General features: G+C 41.7%; 1 protein-coding gene across 2 annotated transcripts; it reads left to right on the top strand.

Moving 5' to 3' along the window:
- The first annotated feature begins 509 nt into the window (after positions 1 to 509).
- Positions 510 to 22,671, top strand: CD47 (CD47 molecule). 2 transcript variants are annotated; one of them, XM_034074594.1, is made up of 10 exons: positions 510 to 631; positions 3,987 to 4,337; positions 5,577 to 5,624; positions 8,547 to 8,636; positions 10,734 to 10,835; positions 11,227 to 11,319; positions 11,897 to 11,992; positions 13,679 to 13,771; positions 15,217 to 15,248; positions 20,285 to 22,671. In XM_034074594.1, exons 1-10 carry the CDS (start codon positions 586 to 588, stop codon positions 20,300 to 20,302), a joined length of 969 nt encoding a protein of 322 aa, XP_033930485.1. In that variant the 5' UTR covers positions 510 to 585; the 3' UTR covers positions 20,303 to 22,671. The 2 variants fall into 2 exon arrangements, with proteins under 2 accessions (XP_033930485.1, XP_033930486.1); XM_034074595.1 differs by lacking the exon at positions 5,577 to 5,624.
- Positions 22,672 to 26,802: the final 4,131 nt, after the last annotated feature.

The following is a 26,802-nucleotide window of genomic DNA, read 5'->3' on the forward strand; positions in this document are numbered from 1 at the left end:
GTGGGGAGCCGGTAGGCCGCGTCCCCAGCTCCGCTGGCCGGGGCAGGTTTCACACCGGGGTCCTAACGACGAGAACCGGCTCCGTTCTCCTTCCCTGGCTTGTCTGTTAAGGGCCGTGTGAGGTGATTACCGACAAACGGACCGAAACCGACACCGACCGCAGCCCCTTCCTCCCTCCTCGTTAGTCAGCCATTTTATCCAGCCGTTACTCAACACACGGCCTCGGGGGAACACAAACGAGCCGCCATGACTACAGAGCTCAAGCGGCCAAGGGAAACACGTCCTCATAACCAGATAAGGAGCAAGGACATAGCACTGCTGGTGCTGCTCCGAGGCCGTTCCTGCCTCCCAGGGCGAGCGATACGAACAGGGACCTCCCGTCCATGGAGCCCAGTACCCCTCACCGCTCTGCGGGGGCGGCCATGAGGGCCCCGCAACGTCAGCCCCCGCTCCAGCGGCCGCAGCCAATCAGCGGCGGGGGACGCCCCCTCCTCAGGCGTAGGCCCCGCCCCCTGCGCGGAGCCGCCCGCTGCGGCGCCCAGCTCCGGAGGCCGAGGGGCAGCCTGGCCTCGCCGCCGCTCCGCCATGTGGCTGCTGCCTGCTTGGGTGCTGCTCAGCGCCGTGGCCGCCGGTGAGTCCTCCCCGCTCCCCCTTCCTCCTCGTTCCCCCTTTGCAGCTGGGACTCAGGCACCCGGTGCGGGTGGGACAGCGGAGCCGCCCCCCCGGCCTGCGCAGCCGTTGGGCAGGCGGGCAGCTGAGGGGCGGGTGCATCCTGAGGCGGCCGAACGGGGCGTGAGGCGGCCGGTGCCCGGCATGGGGCTCCGGGTGTCCCTGGTGACCGCCGAGCACCACCGCGGCGGTTGGATTAGCTGTAGTGTGCTATGATCCGGGACACGGGGGGCTCCCTCCAGCCCTGGTCGATTTCCTCCTTCTCCCGGTTTCGGGAATGCGTTGTTGCTTGCAGTAAGTGCGGGGGAGACGAGAGCCCAGCGCAGAGCTCCTCGTCTTGTGCCTAGGAGCGTTAGGGCAGCTTAGTTCGGGGTGCTTGCTCGGAGAGCCGACGATGATCAAACGGGTTGGCTCTATAGGGTTGACGGCATTCCTCGATCTTAAAGTGCGTGCCACTGATGCGTCAATGCCATCTCGCAACCTGACTTAAGTGCCTCAAGAAGAAACTCGGTGGGAGGAGGGAGAGTGAAAGAAACCCCCAAACCCATCACGTTTACATTGAGATGAAAATGCTGCATGTGCTCTTTACTGGCAAATCCTCTGTTTAAAGCTAACATTCAAATTCATGTCTGGGTTCCTGAATTAGCAGTAGACTGGCTTAAATGCTGAGTGCTGTTGCGTGTTTTGTGGTCAGTGGGAAATGCAGGTGTCCATCAGGCCAGGCTTAGGCAGTGTTGACATAATGTGCAGCATCCCCAGATGTGCACTGCATCTGTCTTCCTGTGGCAGCTTCACAGTTCAGTATTCTTCAGGAGTAGCCTCTCCCAAAATGCTTAGTATAAGGCTCTTTTAAAACGGTCACTTTAATGACCATTTTAATGAAGTTTGGGCTCGTAGTCCACTTCCTGCAGGATCTGGGAGCTGTTGCCAAAGGGTTCCTGTGATAACTTCCTCACACCATGAGAAAAACCGTCTGAAGTTGGTAGTGATGGCACCATCTACAGCGGAGTTGTCAAGTCCCCTTTAGGGGGATAGCAGCTATGCAGCCTCTTCTGTTAAAGCAGTCATATTTGAAGAGGACTGATGCGCATGTAGTGTGCTGCTTCTGTTGGTGCCTGTCTGCAGCCTGCTCCTTATCTCCCCAGCACTCTGCTGGTGGAGCAGTTTATATGAGTGCTTCTTATTTGGCTTCAGGCACAAATACGCCAGCTCTCATAGACTGCACAACAGCAAACTGGTGGAATCGGTAATTTACAGCCCCCTGCCATTCTGTGCTAATATGAGGGAGTAAATTGTGGTAGATTGGTTTTAATTCCTTCAGGGTGTCTGGGTTTTATTTCCTTTGGTAAATGTTTGGAAGTGGAGTTGCTTCCTTTCATTGAAAATCCCCTTTCTCAATGAAATGGAGCCAGCAGTGAATGAATTCTTCTATGAAATACAAACATGCTAGCTCTAGGGCAGAAAAACCCCTCCAAATCCAAACAAAACACCAAACCTAACAACCCCACACTCATAAACCTTTTAGTGTGAAATAGCATTAATATAAAACAGATGTGATTCCCCCCCAAGAACTGTTGAAGCACTACAGCTTTCAACTGTGTGCATATGGTTTTTATTAGGGCATAGTTTGAGGTTTGGCTACAGTTTGCTTTTGTTCTGCTTTCGTTACTTCCATTTTTTCGAGGTACAGTTTAAATAATGCCACGCAGCGAATAAACCAGAGAATAATTCCTTCTTCATTGTAAAAGTGCTGTCATGCATTATATACATGGAGCCGGTTTATTATAAGCTTTTGATATTCAGGAGTAATCCAGTGACCCGTGTGAGAACACTAAAGCAATATTTCAAAGATCAGTGCTTTTTAGGTTTGATCTGAGACTCTTTGGCTGCTGCAAATAGTGACACAACTTGTACTGGTTTTTACTGGTTTTTCCCTTTCTCCCTTTCCCATAACTGAATTTAGTCAACAAATACCTGCCACACTGCAGAGCTGGTATATACCTGTGAATACCAGTGGTTCCTCTGAAGTCACTGGAGATACTCCAGTTTGTGTGTGTGCTTATGGTGTTAGGGTTTGTGGTCTTGCTTTACAGCACTTATCTTTTCCTGTATTTGGGTTTATCAGTTGGATATAATCAAGTGTTTTGAATGTTTAATGCCACCATGACTCTGGGGAGCGATGGCTATCAGGACAGCTATTAAACCAAGTTACAATTTCACGTAAGTGAGGAAAAACATGGAAAAGATTCCAAGCCTTCATCTTTTGCCGTTAAGCTAGTTTAATTAATCTCTGTCTTCTGGTGCCGGGTGCAATTTAAATACTGATGTTATCATTTTTAGTATTCCCAAAAACAGATGAAAGATCATCATTTCCAGTAAAAGCTCGGCGTGCAATGAGGTCTTTCTTGAAACACTGCTCAGTCACTACTGCTGCTTTAGATCTGTGCTACAGTGTGGGAGAAGAAGGGTAACAACCAGCAGTGGTAACCTAGCCCTGTGTTGTGGTGATTTTTCGTTGCCTGCATTTGAATGGTGTCATTAGTATTGCCTACAGTGGTTTGTAATAAAGGTCGTTTATTGTTACAAATTCTCAGTTTTCAGTTCTATTGTCTATATGCTCAAATACTAAGTAAACAGTAACCTTATTTAATACATGGTATTGTGAGTGCACCTCCTCTGTCAGAAAGGAAAAGAGAGAATTTGCAGGGAACCATCCAAACCTATGGCATTTGGCTCCACCTTCAGAGGCAAGAAGGAACAAATGACAAACCCCTGTTGACTAAGCTGCCCTGCCAGCCTTCTCTCAGAAGCATATAAGTAAAAGGTGCTTGTGTGGAGCTGATGCCCAGACCTCCCTTTTTATGTCCCCGTGTGATCAGCAAACGTTTGACCATCAATGAGACAAGCTGTGGTTAATGTTATGTGTGTGCTTTGCAGAAACCAGGCCTTAGTGCAGTATTTCTGCCTATGGCATTCTAGGGGAAGTGTCCGAGTAAGTGGCAACTCAAGGCTTTATTTCTTCTTTTCTTTCTTTTGTTCTTGTTTTTTGATTTATGATAGGCTGTGGTATCTCTGCATTAAACGGATGTGAGAATGGCTAAGTCTGTCTAGCAGGGCTGTGGTAGAATTAGAGTGATTATATAATTACTGCCTTTTTTCCTCCTTCTGTTGCTCCCTTAAAAGATGGTTCTCTCTGTGGTTTCATGGGAGAGGTTGTTTCCTTTTTCCCAATTCATGTGTTGTAAGTATTTTTTCTTTCTTCCTTTTATTGTATATTAAATAATTCTGAATGTTTCCCCTTTCGTTTTTCTTTGTAGGTTCTGCCCAGTTGATATTTAGTGGGACAGATGTTGTTGAAAGAACTGACTGTAATAAGACTGTCATTTTACCTTGCTATGTGACTAATCTGAAGGAGAACAACACAAATGTCATGTTTGTGACATGGAAAAAACAAGGGAAAATCATTTTTTCTTTTGATGGAAGAAAACAGGAGTTTTTCAGAGATCCCGAGTTTCGATCAGCTGAGTTAGTATCTCAGGCGGATTTACCCAAAGGTATTGCCTCTCTGATGCTTAATGGTGCAGAAGCAGCTGTTGGAAATTACAGCTGTGAAGTAACAGAATCAAACAGAGAAGGAGAAACAAGAATTGAACTTAGGAACCACTCAGGTGAGTTGCCTGCCATTGTTTTAGAACCTGTTGGGAGAGAAAGCAAGTGAAATCTTACAGGCAAGAGAAAAGGAATGACTGACAATGTATTACTTGAAATTGAAAATAGGAAAACTGTACCACGCAAGCCTTCTCACTTGAATGCTAATATGAGTTATTTTGTATAAAGTTATAAGGGAGTGCTTCTATGGGGAAAGATCTGAACACATTTTTTGGTTCTATAATCACATCTAAAGATCATTTACATACTAAAACGTAGTCTTAGTATCTTTGTAATACTGACGTGAATATGACTATCACAGTAGCTGCAGAGATCTTTTCTTCAGAGGATTGCTTCTTGGAATCTTCCGTGATGCTGGGAAAATTACAGGCAAAACTAATAGGAATTCTGTATAAGAACTTGAATACTTGATCTGAAGATAGGCAGTTTTCTAGTGAGGTTGAAAATGCTGCTACTAGGTAGTAACCTGTAATGGTTGTCTGGCATTAAATGTCATCTTCAGAAGGCAATGTGTAAAGTAATGGTGACTGAGTGCTAAATTTCTCCTGTAGGGAGCCATTTGACCTTATTTTGTCAGACACAGTCCATGTGCTCTAGCTCCTCAGCTATCAAATAATGGAATCTGCTGTACATGTGCAGTCTGCCTAGCGTTCTGCAGAAGTGTGTTGTTTATCTGTTCTGCGCAGGAGACTTCCCTCTTGCTTCTGAGAAGCTGCTCAGAAGCGCTGAATGCGTAGCACATGGAGTCTTACTCATGCACTGTAGAATTGCCCTAGGATACTCTTGCTGTTAGTTTTTGCATTAGTTATACTATTTGTAAAGCTCAAAGAGATGTAACTTCTGGCCTACTGCAAACATCTGTGTAATTCACAGTTGGGTCTTAACCATGTACCCTGCAAAACAAATGTGATCCTGAAATGGATTGAGAGGGGCACAGACGCTGAGAGAGTGAGGATGCTTCAAAATCATTCAGTTCTTAGAACACGACAAAATAGGGAAGAGTTATAGGCAGTTTCCTCCCTTCTCTTAAAGGTTCTTCATTACTCAACCATATTGGGCTGGTTTTGCCACTCAGTTTTAAGCTCTAGAAGAGGAAATGGTGCTTGAGGACGTAATAGAATTGGGTCCCATTTGCAAGCTTCACTGTTTTGTTTTCACTTTGTGTTTAGAATGTTGAAAGCTGCATAAAGAGTACAAAGCAGGAAACTGATGTGTTTTTTTCTAATTTCATTTTCTAGTTGTCCGTTGCAGTGAGGAAAATACCCCAGCATCAAAGGAGATATGTGGTTGGTGACGTTAAGCTTGAAAATGTATGCTAGGGAGTGTAGAACTTAGTCTTAACGTTTGAAGGTTTAGCTGGAAGTAAACTAGTTGATTGTTCTCTCTTCCAATTCTGGTGCATCATTTTGGAGGGTTTGTTCCTCATTGCTCTGGAGATGATAAGCTAAGAGAAGAAAGCACAGCGAGGGTGTTCTGAAGAAGGTTAGTGAGGAACAGAGGTGTTCCTGAGCAACAAATTCATGCTGTCACTACTAATAGCTTCCAATTGCTGCTTTCACAAAGATGGTCTTAAAAGAGCCAGCTATTCTCCATCTCACTTTACAGAATTCCTGGATTCACCTGGAAGTGGGTAGCAGAGTGAGCAAGGTTATTTGTGCCAGTGCCCTTGTCTTTGGGCATGCTCTTAACCTCATCAGTTCTCTTCACAGGAGAGTGACAATAAAGTTTCCTTTTTTTCTTGTGTTTTCCTTATTTTCTCTTTTCTCATCTAATTCTTTTCCCCTTTTCCTCGTCTCTTCTTTTCCTTCTTCTGCCTTCTCCTTGTCTATAAGTCCATCTTGTTATTTTGGAACTGACTTCCTTATATTGGTTTTCAAAGTAATACTTTTTCCTAGGAGTTTACTGCTATAAAACACCAGAGTAAGGGGGATGTTTTGCCAGAAAAATGTGTTCAGCTGTTTCTCTTCTTTGCATGTTGCATTTATCAGCAGTATTGCAAGCATTTCCATACCATAAGTGCTTTTAGGCCCTGAGACTGGACCATACATGGTTCCATGTTGCATGCTGAAGTCCTAGCACATACCAGGCTTCACAGCTGCTTGCTTTTTTTGTGCATTGAAGTTAGAAGCAAAAGGGCTTCCTTTAAGCAGTGCATTCAATTAGGCTTGTTTTGGCTGTAAGGAAGTTGGCAGATATTCCTGCATTTCTCTGCCTTTAGTATATTTAGTGGTTGCCTTGTATGAATGCTGTAACCATTAGGAATTTGAATTTGAAACTGTCCTGGAGGTATTTACTTGGCATTGAAAGCTGAGGGATTGCTACTTGATTTCACATTTCTGGAGCTGCGGATGCAGCTTTTCAGTACGGAGAGTAAGTGCAAGGGTTATGTATCTTCACGATGCCTAGAAAGTTCTGGAAGCAGATGTGCAGGCAGAGGACCAGTGGCAAGTGTAATGTAAAAAATGAAGGCTTTGGATTCCACTGAGTGAGTCTGAATGAAGTTATGAGCAGAGATGCAAGAATCAGCTGCATTTTCTAGTTCAGTGGAGATATTTTATATCGGAAGGTGGCTTACATGGTTTTACAGCACGAGTGACTGAACAGCCTAATGTGATAAACATATATGTATTGGCTTTAGCAAATCATAGGTGTGGTTATGTGGATATAACTATACAAGTTTATAGTGACAAAACCAAAGCTTGATAAAGGCACAAGATGAGCAAAATGGAGTTGCATAGTAGAAGAATCTGTAAAGGTAAAGGGGGGGGGAGGGGGGTTTGCCTGCTTGATATAAGCTAGTGCCTGTAAAATATAAAGTACTTTTTAGCTTAGCTTAGGTTGTAGAAAGAGAGCAACGTTTATGTTGTTAGCCTGTGGAATTGAGTGGCCCCACTAAATGTGAGTTGTTTCACACTAGTCCTCTAAAGTATCTTTAGTTTTAAAGAACAATGTTTGTGTTGTAAGTCTGTGGTGAGATAACAAGATTGAGTGACCCTATGGAACATGAATGAGTTATTTCACACCATCCTTCTACCTATCAGTGAGTTTAGAGACAGAGCCTCCCAAACATCTGCTAGCTTGGAATACTCCTTGTGTGCCTGTCCTGCTATAAGTTGTGCAGGAAGGTCACACTGGTTTAATAACAGATCTGGCTGGTTTTAGTGAGTTGTGTGATTACTGGGGCATCCAACTGTGCCAAAGGTGAAAAGTACACTGTGAGGAAGACTGCTTACTTCATCTTGAAGACCCTTACTCACATGAGGAAGACTGCTTCCTTCATCCTCAAGACCCCTGCCCACACTCATTGAAGAGCAGTGTGCAGATGCCAAGAGGAGGAGACTTATGATAATAAATTACTGGACTTAGTTATAATGTTCCCTGCCTATACACAGGAATTATAAATATGCATGTGACTGATGGAATTGTGAAAGTATAGAAACCTGTAACAAATACTAATCATTTGTGCCTCTGGCTACGGTCATGTGCCCAGTGCTGTTTGCTTTTGCTTTATTGACTTTGTCCCTCAGCAAAACCTTGTTACCTTGTTTAGAGGAGTGAATTCGTATTTCACACTAAGGCATCCAAGATGCAGGGGAAAAAAAGGCGAAATGGATGATGGTGGAAAGACCTAAAATTACACATTTAGAAATAGGCAATTTCTCAAATTAACAAAGCAATGTTTCCTTCTCATTAAGGTTAGCTCCTGTATTCCTTACTGCACATCTGGATTTCTTCAGGCATTACAGCTGCTGGAGATAGAATGGAATAGCTGGGGAATCATCAATATCTTCTTCTCATTTAATATCAATTTTCATATCTTCCCTGCTTACCTTAAATATACTGTTTTTCTGATCTACCGTGCTGTTTGTAGTACCACAAGCTCACTAGCTTGTATTGCCAGACAATAGCATAAACATATTGTCTGCTCTAGTGGAGATTAAGACCTTCAGTTTGAAAAATGTCAGGTTAACTAGAAGTAATGAAGAAAAGAAAATAATTAAAGAATAAATAGGTTGTTTCACACAAGATCAGAGTGAGAAATACATAGGTAGAAGTCATAGCTTGCTTAGCCTATTACAACTGTAATTGCCAGCTATTACATACAGCATTGAGCAATGTAGAGCATAGCTGAAGAGGAGTAATAAAGATAAGACTAATAACCTCAGTTTTTGTTTTCTTCCTCCCATTTTTCTTTGCTTGCTCTCTAGGATCATGGTTTCTTCTAATGGAAAGGGCTATCATCATAGCGGTACTGTTCTTAGTTATTATTTTGTGTGCGGCTCAGTTAAGTGCTATTGGTAAGTATTGACTCTAATTCTTTGCAATTAATGTTTTGTCCTAAAGATGTACCCATGTAAGATGAAAGATGGTGCTTATGTCTAAAAGATGTGTGGTAGAATTGTTGCAGATAATACACAGAAAGGTATATGGCTGCTTTGTCAGGTATATTGGCTTTTGGTTTGCTTTAGAATCCTCTCCTGATCATCCATGTTATTACTTACGGTCTTTTTGGGGCTTATTTATGGGCTTAGTTTTGGCATGAATCGGCTGACACAATTAGAATTAACTTGCATGCAGTTCTCAAGGTAGTTCCTAATAAGCAGTGTTACTTAGAGGCCTTTGTGCTGCATAGTCTTCCTTTTCAGTGAGCCTTGTGATCTTTCAGGACACATAGCATACATTTCTGGCATCGAGCTGTGAAAATGCTGGGCTGCCATAGCATATGCAGAGTTTGGGACCTCTGAGCTCAGAATATGACCTCTTCAAAAACATGGATCTTGGGGCTGCAGTGTGCCACAGTCAGGCCATTGTGGACACTGGCTCTCTGTTGTAAAGGGGTCTAGCCCTAAGCAGCCAGATCTGGACCAGTCTGCTCTGTTTGCTTGGAGGTCAGGGGTTGCTTTCTGGGGTTAAGGCTTTTAGCAGCTGTATGTCTTCATAGACAAAGATGTGATGTGCAGCCTAAAGGGTCTGTGTTTAGAGCTGGTCTGCCACGAGATGGTGTTTCTGCTACCAGCACTGTTGGAAGCTGTGAGCTTTCTTGCATGTGTTTAATTTTTGTGGGGTATAATTCATAACCTCTACTGTCATTGGTTAGAATAAGGAAGCTTTATTTCACTGTTGGTTCACCATAACATTATTGAACCATTAGGAACAGAAACATGTTTCATTTTACAGTCATAAAACCAGTATTAGAGAAGGATGGTCTTAATATAAAATTGTTCACTGGTCTTTTGGCACTGTCTGAATTACAATTTAACATGGCCATTAATCATTTTATTCAGTGTTTTCAGAGGTAATACATCCATCAGTGTCAAGACATCCTCAGATGTGCTTTATACCAGTCTCCAACATTGCTCATCGCAGACTGTGCTTTATGGCCTAGTTTTTCAGATGGTTCCCTGTGGTGCAGTTTGTTACATCAGTCTTTGATTTAGGGTTTTTTTTCAGCCTTTTTCAATCTCTAGCCTTCTAAAAAGATAAATAAATTCTGCTGAGAGCTGAGTCCATAAGAAATGGAAAGAAATGGCACCCAGCCTGACTTAATAATAATCACATATTCAGCCATCTGTATATAATTTCATTTATTACCTTTTCATGAATGTCTGAAAGTGCTGTGGGACTCTTCAAGGGTCCATCTGTGAGCAGAGATCGAAAACGAATACCTGGTTTTAAAATGCCAGTCCATGTAAGTGGGATGTTCATTCTGGACTTGCTCCATGTTTTTCTTCTTGAAGCTTCCTACAGTATTTGTTTGCTGATTGTGATTACTGATTTCAACATATATCAAGTTGTTGGTATATTAATTTTCAAGCTTTTGGAGCAAGAGCTGCTTTTTTTTTGTCTTCCTTTTAGCAGTGTATAAGGCAGAAACAAACACAGTTTATTATGATTATCTATTTGTACTGTTCCTTCTTTTCTGAAGACTACTAAAATGCTGCTGCTTTGAAACCCTCCACTGGAATCAACCATTTCTGAGATGGCTGCTATTTAGCAGTGCAGTTTTACTGAAAAGTAGTCTTGTCTACAGTACCTGAACATGTAGGTCATCCTATACCTACTCATCTTCAAAGCATTCTGGTGAGATGGGAATCCCCTTCCCTTGGGGACAGAGGTGATACAACTGAGTTTGCACAGTGTCACAGGGAAGAGAATTAAACCTGTCATTTCCAAGTCCCTGTCTGACACTCGCCAGGGTAACAGATTCACTGCAGTGTTATTTGTCAGTAATGCATCTACCTGAATTAACCTGTTCTGTGTCCCAAAGTTACTTTGATAACTTGCCACCTGGATTTTATAGAAGGTTGGAATAAGAACCGTAATGACAAAATCTGTGTGTTTTAGTGAGAGAATGATGCATGTCTGACTGTTTTCCTCTCTGTTTTGTCTTCAAGTATTAAAATATGAAACTGTACCTCAGAAGAAAACAGGCATTATTGTAGCAGTTGCCGCCTTCGTAGTTGCTGCTGTTGTAGGCACTGTTCTTTTTGTCCAAGGTAAGGGTATTAAAATTGCCTTTCTAGTTGAAGGGAATAAGAGCACCAGTGAACCTCTTCCATGCAGTACTATGGAAGTTAATACCACTTCTTATTTGCCATCTACTAACTTTGTACTGAAAAAAGTAATAATTATAGAACATAACAGAACCAGCATTGTGGTTGTCAGGCCCTCACGTAATCGCAGGGGGATACGGACACCCAGTTTAGTTCTGTTTTCTGTCCTGTTATTTTGGGTGAATATTTGGGGCTGGGGGGGTGACTTCTGGTGTTTTACTGACCTTTTTTTCTGCAGCCTAAAAACTCTATCCTAATGATTTACTTTTGGTGCTTTGTGCTTCATTCCAATCCAGTTTTTATGTTTTACTAATTTCCATACAAATGTTTGCAGATGGCTATACTGCACAGAATCAAGCTGGTCTCGGCCTGATTGTACTCCCTGCTGTGATTCTGGTACCGCTTCAATATGTTATGTTTGGAATTGGTGAGCATTTATTTATTCACTAGCTCAAGAATGTACTGATACTAAAACCGAGTGCCTTTTTTTTCTATCACGTGATCTACATACTGCTTTCATTTTCATGAATAGGTGCTACAATAGCATCCTGTGTTCTTGACCTTCCTAGTGTCTCAGAACAATACGTTTAACCTGCAATTGTTTGGCTAAAATGCTTCAGGGAAGAAGTACAAGTTACCTGCTTGGGAAATGAGATTTGGGATAGGACATCTGAGTGATGCCTGCTCTTCTTTCCTGGGTCTTGGGGCTGGGATGAGCAATTAAGTTGTTTGTATGTGTTTAGGTTTTCCTAAACACGTTTATTTATTTCCTAAACACATGTGGTTTATTTATAAACTTATTTCTATAGGCATAAATGTTTATGTGTCTGTGTATACATACAAGAGCCCGAGTGACTTGCAGTGACTTGTGAGTTTTGTTATTGCACTGGGTGGCTGAGCTTGGAATTCAGGATAACCTGTTTCCTAGCTTGATAAAATGATCCATCTTTTGTTTCTCTGTAGTTTAACAGTTAAAATTCTGTTTCTCTTTCTCTCTTTCCCAGTTTTTGATAGCCTACCGCAAGCAGCATTTGCTCTGATAGGTTTGCACATCCTTGGTTATGTAATCGCTGTGGTTGGTTTTGCACTGTGTGTCTCAGGTAAGCAATTTATGTTCTGTAAAAGTGTCTTTTTACTTTTGCCTATACCTGGTATTTCTTTATGTCTAACACTACAATGCTGCACAAATGGCTTCACTCCATTGAGTCACTTCTATAAATGTACTTTAGGTTTACTGTGCTAACAGTCTTGTATCTGGAGAAAGAAGAATAGCCCAAAGATATTACATATATCAGTTTCATTAGTATGACTGCACCCAGCATGACTGTGTTCTATGAGCAGTTGCTTTTTAAAGCAGAAAAAACAATTAATTGTGCAACAGTTAATTCCCTGAAGAGCCACCTGAAACCACCACTGAGCTTTATTGCTGTTGTTCTTACTGAGGCCCTGGGCACTTAGAAACTGAACTACTGGAACGATTTTCTCCTGTTCAATGGATAAATCAGAAATCCCTTGTTAATCTCTGCGACTGATAACTGAGTTGCTAGGAAACTAATACCACTGAAACAGCCTAAGGAGGCAGATGCAGAGGCAGTAAACTTGGAAGCATTCTTGTTCTAAGTCTGGTTGTGGCTGGCATTCTGTTTCAGCACTGAAAACCAGTTGCTGTTTTGAAGGAACACCAATTAAACACTGCATACAGTGATACCTCTTCTCCCTGCCTCTAACTCCTCCTTTGTTCCCTGCCTGCTTTCCTCTCTGCCCATGAGAAAACCCCACAACAAAAGGTGAATTTACGACTAGGCAACCTTGGTAGTATATCTAGTAGCAGAATACATACTAATGCTCATTGGAAAAACTTTAAAGCCCTGATTTTGCTTCCTTTTAACCATTGATTTGGTTGGGTATTTATTAAACACTATTTCTCCTTAAGTGGTTTCTAAAGATTTGTCTGTTCTGGGTGAAATTTCAGTGGGGTTGTGATTTGAGTTCAGTGCTTATTGTTTAGTATTCACAGAAGCATTTGTGAGGGGCACCCAAATGTTGTCAAATGTAATAGTAAAATAAGCTGATGGGAGATTTGTGGTGAACCTCTAGGGTCAGGTAAAATGGAGAATGTTTTTATTATGCTCTTAGATGAAGTGTTCCTAGAGGTCAGGCAAGGTAGATGGTACCTGTATTTCTGGAAGTTAAGCTCAGTGACCCTTATGTGTCAGTAGAAATAGCTCATCTTAGGTTGAGCTCACAGGTAGTTGAGATGACTTCAAGCCACTGGAAACAAGGATCAGAGGAGGAGGAGTTTCTGTGGAGAACTAGGGTGTTAGTTTGAATAACCTGTTCCTGCTCTGTGGTACCACTGTGAACTTGGAGCATTCCTATTACCTGTGGTGGATTTGCCTCAGAACTACCCTCATAATCTGATCCCTTCCCTTTTTTATTCTATTAGTCACAGTCTTGTGTTCTGTAACTGAATGTAGTTACAGTTCAAAATAAGTGGGATTGGAGATGTAAATCTGAAATAAAATTAACAGAAGAATGTTGTCAGTTGCAGTGAGTGGCAGTAGAATAGCTAAACTCTAATAGAATAGTACAGCTAAGCAGGATGAATCAGTGAATGCCTCTGCCTCATTAAAGAGTATATACATAAAAAGAAAGATGGGGAAATGAAATGAATCATGTCTGGTTTTATCAGATGTATTTATTTTAGTAATCACTTACATGTGCAAATAAAAGTTTGTGCTTTTACTTGTGTCAGATAACAGTTTATTTTACCCTGTTTTTAACAGCCTGTCCTCCATTACATGGGTCTGTTGTGATTGCTGGCTTAGCTATTATGGCCATTGCAAATTTGCTTAGTCTGGCTTACGTGTTTATTATGGGTAAGTAGCACCTAATATTCTGCATTATTTTTTATTTTCCCTTTTTAGCATTTAAATATACAGAAGAGTCATTTTTTTCTATTTCACTTTCAGAGGTGGACACAGTTTATTTGAACATATGGTGCAATTTCACAGTTACATTATTCAGTAAATGACTGAGAAGTTGCCTGCATGGGTTGGCTTTGTTTCATAGAGCCTCTGGGCAATCTTTTGAGTAAAGAAATTTATAGCTTATCATAATAAACTGTTTTGAGATCAACATAGCTTTCTTGAGGAACTCAGCTATAGGATGGATGCTGCTGTTTAATATCTGCAGTTTCACAGCTGGCTGGCTGAAGCTTAGAACAGAGAGAACAAATAGGTTTCAAGAACTGTGTAGAATGGCTTATGGGGTGGTGCAGACAAAGGCTTATCAAAATAGGAATATGAAGAAGCAAAATCTGCCTAGTGATCTCCACTGGTTAGAGGCAGGTTAAAATAGGACTGATTTGTATGCACACCTTCCATTTTAGTGAATCCTGGCTTAATGTTAAAAGCAAAGAATAGCAATACTTTGTTTCAGAAACTGGTCTGTTCCCCAGATATCAAAAAGGTGAGAGATTTAAAGGTAAAAAAGCCAGTCACACCAGCTAAATAAGCAAAACCCATGGTAATGCTGTGTGATTGGTGTGCTGGCGCACCACAGCATAACATTATGTGGACTTTACAGCTTGGCTCTGAGAGCAGAGTGACTGTTTCAAGCTGTACATGGAGGCTGTTCAAACAGCCTTGTTAGATTGGACACAGAACCTTCTAATTAAGGATACATTGCTTCCAGACTCCAGCTGATGTGTATGCAGTCAGTGCTGTCCTTAGTCTGCACTGAACTATGCAGCCTTCCAGGTTTAGTATGTGCACACCATGTTTGGGTGTGATCAGAAGTAATAGACAAGGAGGATTTCTATTAAAGAAGAAATGAAGGCAGAATGCCTGGTATTTGGTATCTGAGGTAGATGAAGATGAGTCAGAAATGTGACAGACCTGAAGCAAACCTTTTTACAACAATACAAATAACTTACTTTGGGGTGCTCATCTCTCCAACTTCGCTTTGTGTTAATGTTCTGCGTTAATATTGCATTTGTATTCTGATTATGCTGGCTGAAGAAGTGAAATGTGACTGTTGGGGTGGATTCCAGCACACCAAAATAATCACAAAGAATGGTGTGTAGCATAATTCATTTTTACAGCTGAATGGATGAGTGAGACAATTTGGAGGCTGTATGTGACAAGATTATTTAGTTCCTGAACAGTGCTTAGAGGCTTTAAGAATTTGCAGGTCATCATATTGAGTAGTTTGGATAACAGAAGCTTTGAGGTTTGAGTGTTGCTTCTCTATTGGATATTGTTATTTGCTTGATAATTACATTTATTCATTTGCTTGGTCACTTTTTCTGTAACTATTTTAGGTTCCAGAATGAAAGATCATCCTCGTCCAGGGGTAAGCTTAAAATTAATAAATTTGGGGTGACTAGATGGCTCAGGGGATTGTAGTGAGATACTGAACCTTTCTTCACTAGTTCGAATTCAGACCAGGTTGGTAGCAAGCAAAAGTTCTGGCTGTGTAACAGATGTCTAATGTGGAGTGAGTTGGTGGTCTTCATTGTCCCTATTGAGTGTGTCTATAGTACTGTAATTGCCACCCTTCCCTAACGGCTACTCTGACTGTTGTGCCCAAATGGAATTTCAGGGGCTGTCACAAAAAGGTGGTGGATGTGAAGGGAAGTTTGGTGTTCTTTTACAATGCACTTTCACCTGAATTTAGAAAGACCTTTTGCTCACCTTAATGAAGATGCTTTTCATTAAGCTGAGTGCAAAATACCATTGAATTTTTTTCATCTAGGTGGCCTATAACAAAGACTAAGGGTTTGGGGTTTTTTCCTATGGTCTCTTACACCAGAACCCTTTAATTTTTTATTCAGTATTGCTTAATATTGAATTCCCAGCTATATTGATGCTACAGTCTTGATCTTTTTATCTTATTTTCCTGTAATGCCCCTTAATTTGATGAGACCATCTGAAAGCAGAATGTCTGTCTTTAGGCAACACAGAACAAATGGAAAAGCACTTTGTTAAAGAAGGCTTTTCAGGCAGTTGTTTGGAATTCTAGAGCAATCATTCCTAAAGCAGTAATTCTCACAGGTTTAGGCAGTGCTTTCTGGTGATCCATGAATGTGAACTGCCTGGTTTCTGGAGTTCTGCAGAAGCAAAGAGGCACAACTGTGAAATACCAGTAAAATCTCCTTGTAGCAGGAGAGCATGGCGAATGCTGTCGCTCCATTTCTGGGCTGGCAGCCATCGTTTGAGGCACATTTCCAGGTCTCCTCTTCAGTCTACAGCCTGAGACCCAGCTGGCAAAGAAAGATGGTTTCTAGCAGTGGGGCAGGAGAGCTGACTGCAGACAGGACAACAGAGACTTATTATTCTCCTTTGCTTTTTCTCATCTGTTTTAAGGACCAGTTTTCAGAGGGTTGTTCCCTTATTTATGAAGGGAATATCAGTGAGTAGAGAAAAAGGAAAGGTTCACAAAGGTAATTGTTATAAGAATGAGCCAAGAAGTGTATTGCAGGTACACTTCTTCCAAAACACTTGCCGTTGTATGACATACATGTGCTTACTTGAGAATAGAAGCAAACAGGGCAAGAGGAGGTTTATTTTGTTTAAACTTAGTTTTTGGTTGTAAATAAGCTTTGAAATAGAAACATCCTGGAACTCCATTCTCTTCATGAGCTCATCTCTTTATGCTGCAGCAAGGATGTCACAAGTAAAGAAATAGCCACAACTTACATGGTAGTGAATGCTTTGTTACTGTCTGAATTGGAGACAAGAATGAAGTCAAAAGAAATTTACAAAGCTTAGTAGTAATTGGAAATCTCAGCCACTGAAAATAGCAGAGAGTCAGATACAGAGGAATTCAGGTGCCAGTAACTTGTGCCCATGAACTTCTGGAAGTTACGGGGACCTCGTGAAAAAGGAGGTGTTTCAGTGTGTGGTTCATTTGCATTAAGGGTTGTTCAGCATATATGGCTATACTTTGAGGCAGTCAATAGGTGTTATTTTGAAAATTCACTTTGATTCTGTGTAATCTAAAGACTATGGAAAACGTAATAACAATGAAGTGCTTCATTTTGACACTGGGGCACGCTCACAAAACACTGCTTTATCTTTCATGGAGCCAGAGGGTTGGGGGAGAGGTAAAGGAGCCTATTTTGCAATCTGCCATCTTTTACCCAGTTACTGATGTGTTTTTAATTCTTAACATCTCTGTAGATTGCATGTGGTGTTTCTGATGGGTGTCTACCAGACTAAATGCACAACCGTGGTGTATTTCCTTTTGAGAAACACTTCTGAGATACACTCCCTTGATTGCATGGCTACTATTCCTTTTAGTCATGCTGCTTTAGTACTAACCTGGGAGCAAATCACAGGCAAAATCAGTTAGGTGTTAGAGCTTGCAAGTAGTTTCTGCATGCATTTTGCTGCCACCTATAGGTGTTTCATTGGAGACCAAATACATTCTGGGGACAAAGTGAATCTGGAGAATGCAGTTACTGGTTGATGTAATGTCTTTCAGAACCCTAGTCATGAACTTTATTAACGTCCAGCTTTCTTCGTTTTCATAGAATCACTACTTACTGTATATGTCAATTAGAGTAATTTAACTGTGGCGAGCCAGAAGTAAACATGAAGGCTTTTTATACATATATATATTTTTAAATGTTTTGCAGAAAGCTGTAGAAGAACCACTAAATGGTAGGTGATATTCAAGGCTTATCTTCTAATTAAGGGATTAAGTATGGAAAAAGGTCAAAAAATGATTGTAGCTCTCAATACAACAGCACTGAGATGGCAGATCGGTATGTCAGCTAATGTGCTTCTGTGTGTTAGGAAGAGTTTGATCTCCTGATACAATTATGCCTGCAGCTCCAGACTCCCTGTTCTAACGCTGCTGTGCTTGCTAGCCAGTGGCATTGTTTGACTGCTTTAGGCCAAATCTAATACCAGGATATTATGTCCATCTGCTTTGCTTTGCAAGAAGTTCAACTTCTAAGTGGAAAAGAGGCACAGGTCTTGAAAGTTGATGTTAATTCTTCTTCATAAGCATTTATCTTGGTGGAATGCTTATGATCATAGCAAAATTTATACTTGTCACTCTGTTCTTTTCATATCCCTTTGGGTTGGGGAAACTCCAGCATGGTGTTGGGAAACTGATAGTGCTTAAGATTGGGGAAATTAATATGGGGAAAGAGACTGAATTTTCTCTAGCTTTCTTCTTTCTGCTATTCTGTTCACTAATTGGCATGCTGAGTAGTAGCAAATGCTAACCTGAATTTTATAATTAACCTGAATATTAATTATGAAGCATTTCTTGCTGTTTTGCTCATTACTAATCCATTTGCTTGGCTTTTAAAGATGCAAAAGGAGTGATGTTAGAATGATGGTAAGTCCAAGTATATCTCCAGATCCTTGTTTTAATTAACATGTGCTTGGGTATTTCGATGTTTATAGTTACTCAGTACTACCAACATGATAGCATTTGAAGTACAGGGTTCAGTGCAGGTACTGTTTTTATTCAGATCATATTTCATTGAAAAGAAAGAAGATATATTTTCTGTATTGCACATAGGGGAAGAATGTGTGTTTCAAAGCAGTGAAACAGATGAGTCAGAACTATTAAATAGTATGTTTCTGATTAAATGTGGGAAAGTCAAATAGTTTGTATGCTTCCTTTTTGCTTAAGTGTTTAAGATGGATGGTCTGTTTCTTTGGTGGTGGTCTTTGTTGTTGATGTTAATATAACTAAGGCTCCTCTGTGTTTAATTGGTGATCTCCCATGGAAGCTCACAGGAAAGTGGTTTAAAAGTAGACTTTCTCTATCCCTTCCCCCTTTAGATGTTATTTATATTCCCTGGATTCTGTTGGACTGTATTACAATCAGATTGCACTCAATGATATTACTTGTTTTAGGGTCAGATAGGAGTGTTTAAAAATGAACAGAACTTAAACCCTTGATAAACTCTAAGACCAGCTTAAACAACTTCAACTTCTGTTTGAGAAACCTGAATTCTGATCTTCCAATGGAGCACTGTGACTTCTGCCCATTGGATATTCTGTATGTTTAAAGATCTACCAAATACAGTAAACAGAGATGTGTTATTTCAGTGTCCCGGCCTCATTTAAGCTTTCTTCTGATATAAACTGTCCTCCAGGCTGGGATTAGGCCTTTTTGGTTTTTCTAATGGCCCGTAAGATTGCAACATGTACTACAGGTAGACTCCTAATTTATAATACACCATGAAATGAGAGGGACTGTTAACTTGGTGCCAGATTTCCTAACTGGTACCTAAATTGGGTAGCCAGGTTTGCAAAGTTTCTTGCTTCCTGCAGCTCATAGCCAGAATTTGCCTGGCCACATTGCTCTCATTGAAGATCCTGTGTTCTAGATCAGATGCTCAGGTTTAAAAATGGAAAAGTCTTTTATTGATTCTTTTCTATTCAAAAGCTGTATTTCCTTTTCATGGGAGTAGGATAAAAGAGCACTTGTTGATGCTGTTGGTATTTGGGTTTCTTCCTGGAAACTAAGCTTGTTTTGAGGCATCACTAGACCCATAGCATAGTCCTCCTGCATCAAGTTATGATGTTTTGCTAGTCAGGAGTAAAGTCACTCTAAATCTGTTAATTTGGAGTGTTAATTTACTTGAAGTATTTTTCTATGTGATTCTTCCAAATACACCATCGTATTGTTTTCTAAACCACTAGGGATGCAAGCACTTTTGCAGTACAGAGAACAGCTCTATTGGTTTCTCCAAAATGCGTTGATAAATGTATACCACTTAGTGTAATCTGGAGTGGGAGGTAGGTCCTGCTTGTTTTTCAAGGCAGTGGCTTGGGATCAGGAAACAAATAGGTATTTGCCAGTCTGTTGCATTCAAAACTGACCAGAAGAGAGATAAGTATGGGCTCAGTACAGTTAGCACCTGCTGAAGAACAAGTTTTGGTTGGAGATCTAGTTTTAAGTTGACTGTTTCTTCTTAGGTCTCGTTTGGTCTTATAACAATGTGCCTTCTCTTGTGGGGCTGAGGTGGAGCTTCCAAAAGCACAGGAATCGCTAACCTTCCCTTGAAAGCTCACACACACACACTGAGGGTGGAGATGGATCAGATGCTGAAGCACACTAACTTACAAAATAGTGTGTGAAACTAAACCAGCATTAGGAGTGAAGACAGGATGGGTCAGACAGCTAAATCTGGGAGCTGCTACAGCTGATTCCAGGTCACGAGCTCCAGGACAGTGTCCTCTTTTTCTGTTGCCGAGAGCCTGAAGCATCACTTACTGTTAGTGCCATTCAGCATCAGCTGAGTGTGCTTTTGAAGTTTGAAATCAAAATAGGTAATTTTGTAAGCTGTAAGTTGGGTAAGCAGCACAAAATGTTGCTGCTCTTCCCAAACAATCTTTCTTTCTTCCTTTAATTCACAGAACTGCAGAGCAATGTGATACGTGAAAAGTACACCGTTGTTGATACACCGTGGCCTTGAAGATGCACTACTCAACAAGAAGAAATTCAGGAAACTAGTTGTTTTGCATGTGTGGCAAAAGTGCTTTTGATATAAATGAGGTAATTTTATAGTCACAGCAGCTGTAGCAAGGAACATGTGTGTTTGCCCACATGTGATCTTTATTTCTTTTGTTATGGTATACGTGGGATGTTGGAGGGTGAGCATATGAAAAGCACTGTTTGCCCACTGCAGGGTCTCCCTGCAGGAATCCTTAGTGGTATTATTTTCAAAAGCTATCATTAGTCACTGCTTTGATAATGGGCCTGCTCGGCCCACAGATCGCAATACCATTTAGACTATTGTTTTCTTTATTTGTGTGCATGGGCAAGGTATGGTCATACGTCTATGATACAAGCAGGAAATCAAGACTGTACAAATACATCTTTTCTGACATTCAGCAAAACGTTTCTATAAAAACAAACAAATAAAATGCTTAGACACAAAGTTCCATCAGTACAAAGTTTACTCCCAGCTCTCCTTAAGTTATTAACTGGGTTCTCCTGATTCCATGAACCAGTAGTGTTCCTCTCTATGGACAGTAGTCGTGTGTGCTCTGGTGGCCAATATTTTAGTCCAGTGAGAGCGTTCTCTGTGCCTCTTCTGTATTCTTTGGTGAGAAACTGCTCAGCTGTTGGAGCCTAATTCAGCACTGGAATTATGGAGCACAGCAGCTAGTAATTTTCATGCTGAATGCGGTTCTTGTGTGTGTTCATGTCGTGTGGTGTGTGGTACTGGAAGCAACTTCAGCCTTTCTTAACTCAGTGATTTTGTAAAAGTCATGGATGCTTCATAAAAATAGGAGTTGTCCTATTTAGTGTATATTTGACAGAGTTTTAAAATCTTGTTTTGGAAACAAGGAGCTATTTCATTTCTGACCCAAGTTTGTGATGCTGCCGTTACATCACAAATAGATAAAATAGAAAGTAAGTAGGAGGAGCTGATGAGAAGCGAGGAGGCTCAGTTTCTGTATATATGTAAGTGGTGCAGTTAAAAACCATTTTTTTCTAGGACTTGCACATTCCATGAGATTTTACCACGTTTTATAACTGTTTTGAGAGTTGTTCCAATGCAGTTGGCTTCTCTTGGGCTTCATGTATACTTTGTAGAGATCTTGATGCTGTCTCCTTTTGGGACTATCTTTCAAAGGCACACACGGTTTTCTCCTCCTAACAATTAGAAACTTTGTTTGGAAAACTGTTACCAAACAGTCATGTGAAAAAAAACAAATCATGTCTTTAAAGATATTTGAGTAATGTGGCACATCTCAGAGTTGGATGTTATAGGCTAAGGTTCTTATCCATGTTTGGGTGCATGTTGCAGGGATTCTGGTCTCTGCATATTGAGCTCCAGTCTGGATGCAGACACCTTGCATCAATAATTCAACAGTATAAAACTGAGGTATCTGACTGTACAACACTGACTCATAAACAGCCCTCTTGCTAGGGCTGCAGGATTGAACAGCTTCAAGCAGCCCATGGTCCAGCCCTTGCTCAAATCAGTGGAACTGGCCACAGTGAAGAGGGTTATTAATGTGATAAAAAGTTAAGAAGCGTTTATGATTTACACTTTGCTTTCATACCTTCAAGTTTGTCAGTGGGAGTATTCATCTGAGGTCTGAATCCTGATACAGACTTTTCCATAATCACAACAATCTCTATCTAAAGAAAGGGAGATTACCTCCGTTAACAATTCAGTCTAAGAATTGACCTGATTAAGTACCATGCAGAGCTCCCTGTTTATAACTAGTGATTTCCTCTGGCAAGCTAGAAGTTGAGCAGTTGAGGAATAAAAACCAAACCAACTGGAATTATATTGTGGTATTCTGCCTTATAAAAACCATTATGTATAATAGCTTTATGTTAACTTCTGTAAAGCAGACTGCAGTAGAACCTGTTTGTGTCATGGTGGGATGAGGCCGAGCTGTTACTAAGCATCACTGAAACAAGAGGAGCTCGATGGCTGTGTACAGGCTGCAGGAGCAATTGGCCCCGAAATGGGAGAAACCCACTCTCCTGTTGTTGTGTTAAGGGCTTTGCTCTGGATTTCATGTGGGTACAGAGTTACAAGTGAGCATTCAAAATGATAACACTCAGCCTTTTCCCACCAGTATTTTCAGACCAAAGTTGTTCATAACTGTATGCTTCCATTCGTGAGTGTACCTATGTGTGTATATATAAATATATAGACATTTTAAATATCTATAGCTCTATAGTCTTTACCCAAGAAAATGTTTTTATTTATGAATTCTGAAACAATTTTGTAAATATTGTGCTAATATACTTAAAAAATAAAGTCATTTTAAGTTGTTTTGGTGATTTTTCTTGTTGCTCTCCCACAGTTTCTGTTCTCTCCTTTGTACCCTCTCTGCCCATGGTTTGCCTGTTGGAATGTTTCAGCCTGCTACAGATGGTTCTGGCTGGGAGTTGTTGGTGTTTCTCCTTAAAATAACCATCCAGTTGGGGAAGAAAGTATGTAGATTGCTGTCTGATAACTTCTAATTGGGCTGACCAGCTTCAACCATCAAATGCTGTCACCCAGATATGCTGTGGGAGGAAGTGTGAGCTGAGGAATAACCAGCTCCTAGCATGACTTCAAGCGCAGCACAGCAGTGCATACTTCCAGTCAAGTCTTTGCAGTGGTAAAATGACAGATTCCTGTGATAGTTTCTTGTGCTACTGCTAGAACACTAGTGCATAGCTTCCAGATTTTCTGTGTTTGACATCCATGTGAGCATGGAGGCACAAGAGGAGGCTGTAAGTCCTGCTTGCACATCCTCTTCGGTGGGGACAGTTACTAGCAATTCCCTTCTTGTTCGGGGTGATTTGAACAATGGTTCTTACTTCAGGATCTCTTTTGTGATTTCCCTACAGTTTTCTCTGTGCCATGAACCACAGTTCAAACTATGCAGTGTAAAAGGTGTAGCATTTGGCTGTGTGGGGACCTAACTGCAGGGTGAGCTGTAAGCTCAGTGACCCTGTAAGCTCAGTGACCCTAAAGCTCAGGAAAACTACACACTTCAACTATGGGGTGAGAAAAATTATGCTAATCTAAATATAGAATCATAGAATAGTTAGGGTTGGAAAGGACCTTAAGATCATCCAGTTCCAACCCCCCTGCCATGGGCAGGCACACCTCACAGTAACCCATGTCACCCAAGTCTTCATCCAGCCTGGCCTTGAACACTGCCAGGGATGGAGCATTCACAGCCTCCCTGTGCAACCCATTCCAGTGCCTCACCACCCTCACAGTAAAGAATTTCTTCCTTATATCTAAACCTCCCCTGTTTAAGTTTTAACCCATTACCCCTTGTCCTATCACTACAGTCCCTAATGGAGAGTCCCTCCCCAGCATCCCTATAGGTCCTAAGTGGTTGGAGAATATCTTGATGGATTCACATCCGATATCCCTAATTTAGATTGTTCCAATTGGTTAAGCCAGGAAAACCAACCCAAACCTGAAGTATCATGTCCAGAAGCATTTTGAAGGAGCTTCACTTCATTAGACCTCCATAACTGAACACTGATTACTGTTGTTCATTGAAGAACTTATGTGGGTTTTTTTGTCCACAGAGTAATACTTCTGTGCTTAGTGTTGTGTGCCTTGGTCATAGATACAGCCAGAGCTATCAGGGAGCTCAGCACATCTTGTTTCCTGTATTCTTAAGGGCTCTTGAAAAGTGCATGAATTGGACCATCTCTTGCTGCCTTGTTGGTTGCTGACTGTCCATGTTGCAGAAATCCAGCAAGGGTCCTCATGTGCTCCAAGCCCTGCACCTGTGTGACTGGATTTTATAGCCTCCTTTTCTGCCCTAACTGTGTTAGGAGTCATCAGAAGGTGCAGGAAAAGGGCAGAACCAGATTGTGTTTCAGTGGATCAAGGAACTTTAATGCACAAATGTAAATGGCATGGAAAGAATCATCCATGCTGGAGGAGGAGAACTGCAGTGTTGAAATGTGTCCTGGTTTCCTTCTTTTCCTCACTGACTTGTTTTTCAGGCTGCAGCAAGAAGGCTTGAGATTACTGAGCTGGAAAGTGGGTGCAGTGGAGAGAGACTGTCATGGATACGTGGTTGGTGGGAGAAGTACTCGAAGGAGCTTGGGAAGGGCAGATCTGCCAGAATGGTGTGGATGCTTCCTCCAGCTTCACTTGTACTTGAGGAGCCTTCAGGAGTTGTAAGGTACAGTACTAGCTTCTGTGTGTGACCAGCCAACTGACCTAACAGGTACTGGGGGACATAACACTTGTCATGTGAAGTCAGTGTGCTACCTCCACATTGCAGTGATGTCCCTTAACTGGTGTTAGGGTAAGGTCTGGCACACCTTTGCCTTGACTTAGAAATGGTTTAAAGTGTTGAACTTTGCCCATCATTCAGTTTGTGTGTTTGCAGGTGGGGATGGTTTTGAACCTAATTGCTCTAGCTAGATAGGTGGTAGTCCCCCCCCCCCATTTCTTTTAAGGTTGCACAATGGTTAGGTGCAGTTTAAACTGATTACCAGAGCTGTGTTAAAATGGGGAGTGACATTTTGAGAGCTTCTGCCTTAAGGTCAGCTTGCTGGGAGTTCATTTGGTTACATTCAGTTTAACTCTCCTTTAAGTTGCCTTACCTAAGTGCAGCAGGAATTGCTTTCAGAGCAAGAGGGTTTGCTCACATTTGGGGTTTTTGGGGGGAGGAGTTGCTTTCATTATTCTTTTCCCCGGTGTAGGAAAGCACCATTCTTTAGTAGATCAGATACAGGCAAAGAACCCAGCAGAAATTCACTCTCATGTTGACCAGAAGCTTCCTCCAAGCACAAACACTGAAAAGCTCAAAAACAATGGAAGAAAGGGATTTTTGTGGTCTGTCCATTACAATCAGTTTAAAACAGGCTTGAGCATAACCAGTCAAGATAGCGCTTCACTAAGGCAAAAGGGGGGGTTGGAACTGGATAACCTTAAGGTCCTTTCTAACCCTAACTATTCTATGATTCTATGACTTAGGTTTCTGTGACATCTCTTACAAGTGGAGCTCCATAGCAAAGAGAAATGGATGAGGAGGTGCCGTGGTGGGCAGACGTCTCTGCAGGTACTGGGAGTCAGCCTAGGCAGAACTCAGTAGTTCTGATTTGGCCTGCATTAACACTGAGAATTTAAGGATTATAATGAAATGATATAATTAAAGGAGCCCAGCATGGAAACGGATGCCTCTGTATCCTGCACTGCAATTATAAACCAGTGGGCGTTTTAATCCCTCTATAGCTGGAGTTACACAGTTATAAATGGAAATGTTGCAGCAAGTACAGCAGGTTTAGCTGGCATAGAAACACAAGCAGGTACAGCTGTAGGAACCTAAAATGGCCTTCCTGGTTCCTCCTCCCTTACCTGGGGTGTAGGTAGGAAAAGACAAGTTACTTCTTGGTAGACTGAGGAAGCTGAACAGTGCTGTGGTGTTGTTATTTAATGTGAGGATGTAATGGAATGTGGATAAAAAGGATTGGGATTGCAAGAGGTAGGGAAGGGAGCCCCAGCCCAGCTTTGGGGAAGAGGAGCAGTAGGGATGGATGTTTGGAGAAGAGTCAAAGATCTGCCTTGTAGATCTGCCATGCTTACAGCTATGCTTATTCAATATAGGTGATGCCTTGATACCATCATAGCCCTGTTAGGTTGCCCTTTATGCTACCTTTTCTCCTCATCCCACCTCTCCAGTGAATGATAAAACCCACATAGTAACTGAAAATTGCATTATTAAAAAAGAAATAAAAATCAACAGCTAATTCTGGGCCATGAGGCTGGTGTTGGCATTTGCAATGACAGCACACCAGAGCACCAAAGCATAAACAGCTTTAAATGTCACACTGAGCATGAAACAAAGCTGATTACAGCATCAGTAAGGATGATTAATGTGTGATAAGATGTGTCATGACCATGCCAGTCACAGTGAAGGTGATGGAGAAGACAGCACCTGTCCCCCCTGTTCAGCTTAAATGAGCTACATAAACTCCATTGGAGACAAGTGTGAGCTCTTGAGGGGCTCTGCAGGTGAATTAGTGGCACAACCCATGTCAGGAAGCCAGGAGGGGAAAAGTGCTGGAACAAAACAGCATGAGAGATGAGTCCTGTGCCAAAAGGTACAAGATGCTATTCATTTATTTACCAGCAGTACAAAAACACCCTCTTCATCACACGCACTTGGTGAGGGACTGCTCTGTGCATGAACCTGCTCTTGATCCAGATTGCAGCTTCAAGCTGGGAAACCCAAATAGAATAACCTTGGGATGTAGTGGGATCTGCCAGGCCAGAATGTGGCTCCAAGCGTGCAGCAAAGAGAGAGCACTGGGAGCTCATGAGGCTTGAAGAAGAGCCAACCGTGGCAATAGGAGGGAGGTAAGGGAGGCTTCACCTGCATCTTTTCCATGTCAGGCTGGTTGGGAGGTTGAGGGAGGGGGTCCCATCAGCATGAAG

This window comes from Melopsittacus undulatus, chromosome 2 (genome assembly GCF_012275295.1).
Source record: "Melopsittacus undulatus isolate bMelUnd1 chromosome 2, bMelUnd1.mat.Z, whole genome shotgun sequence".
In the NCBI taxonomy this organism is placed as follows: Eukaryota; Metazoa; Chordata; class Aves; order Psittaciformes; family Psittaculidae; genus Melopsittacus; species Melopsittacus undulatus.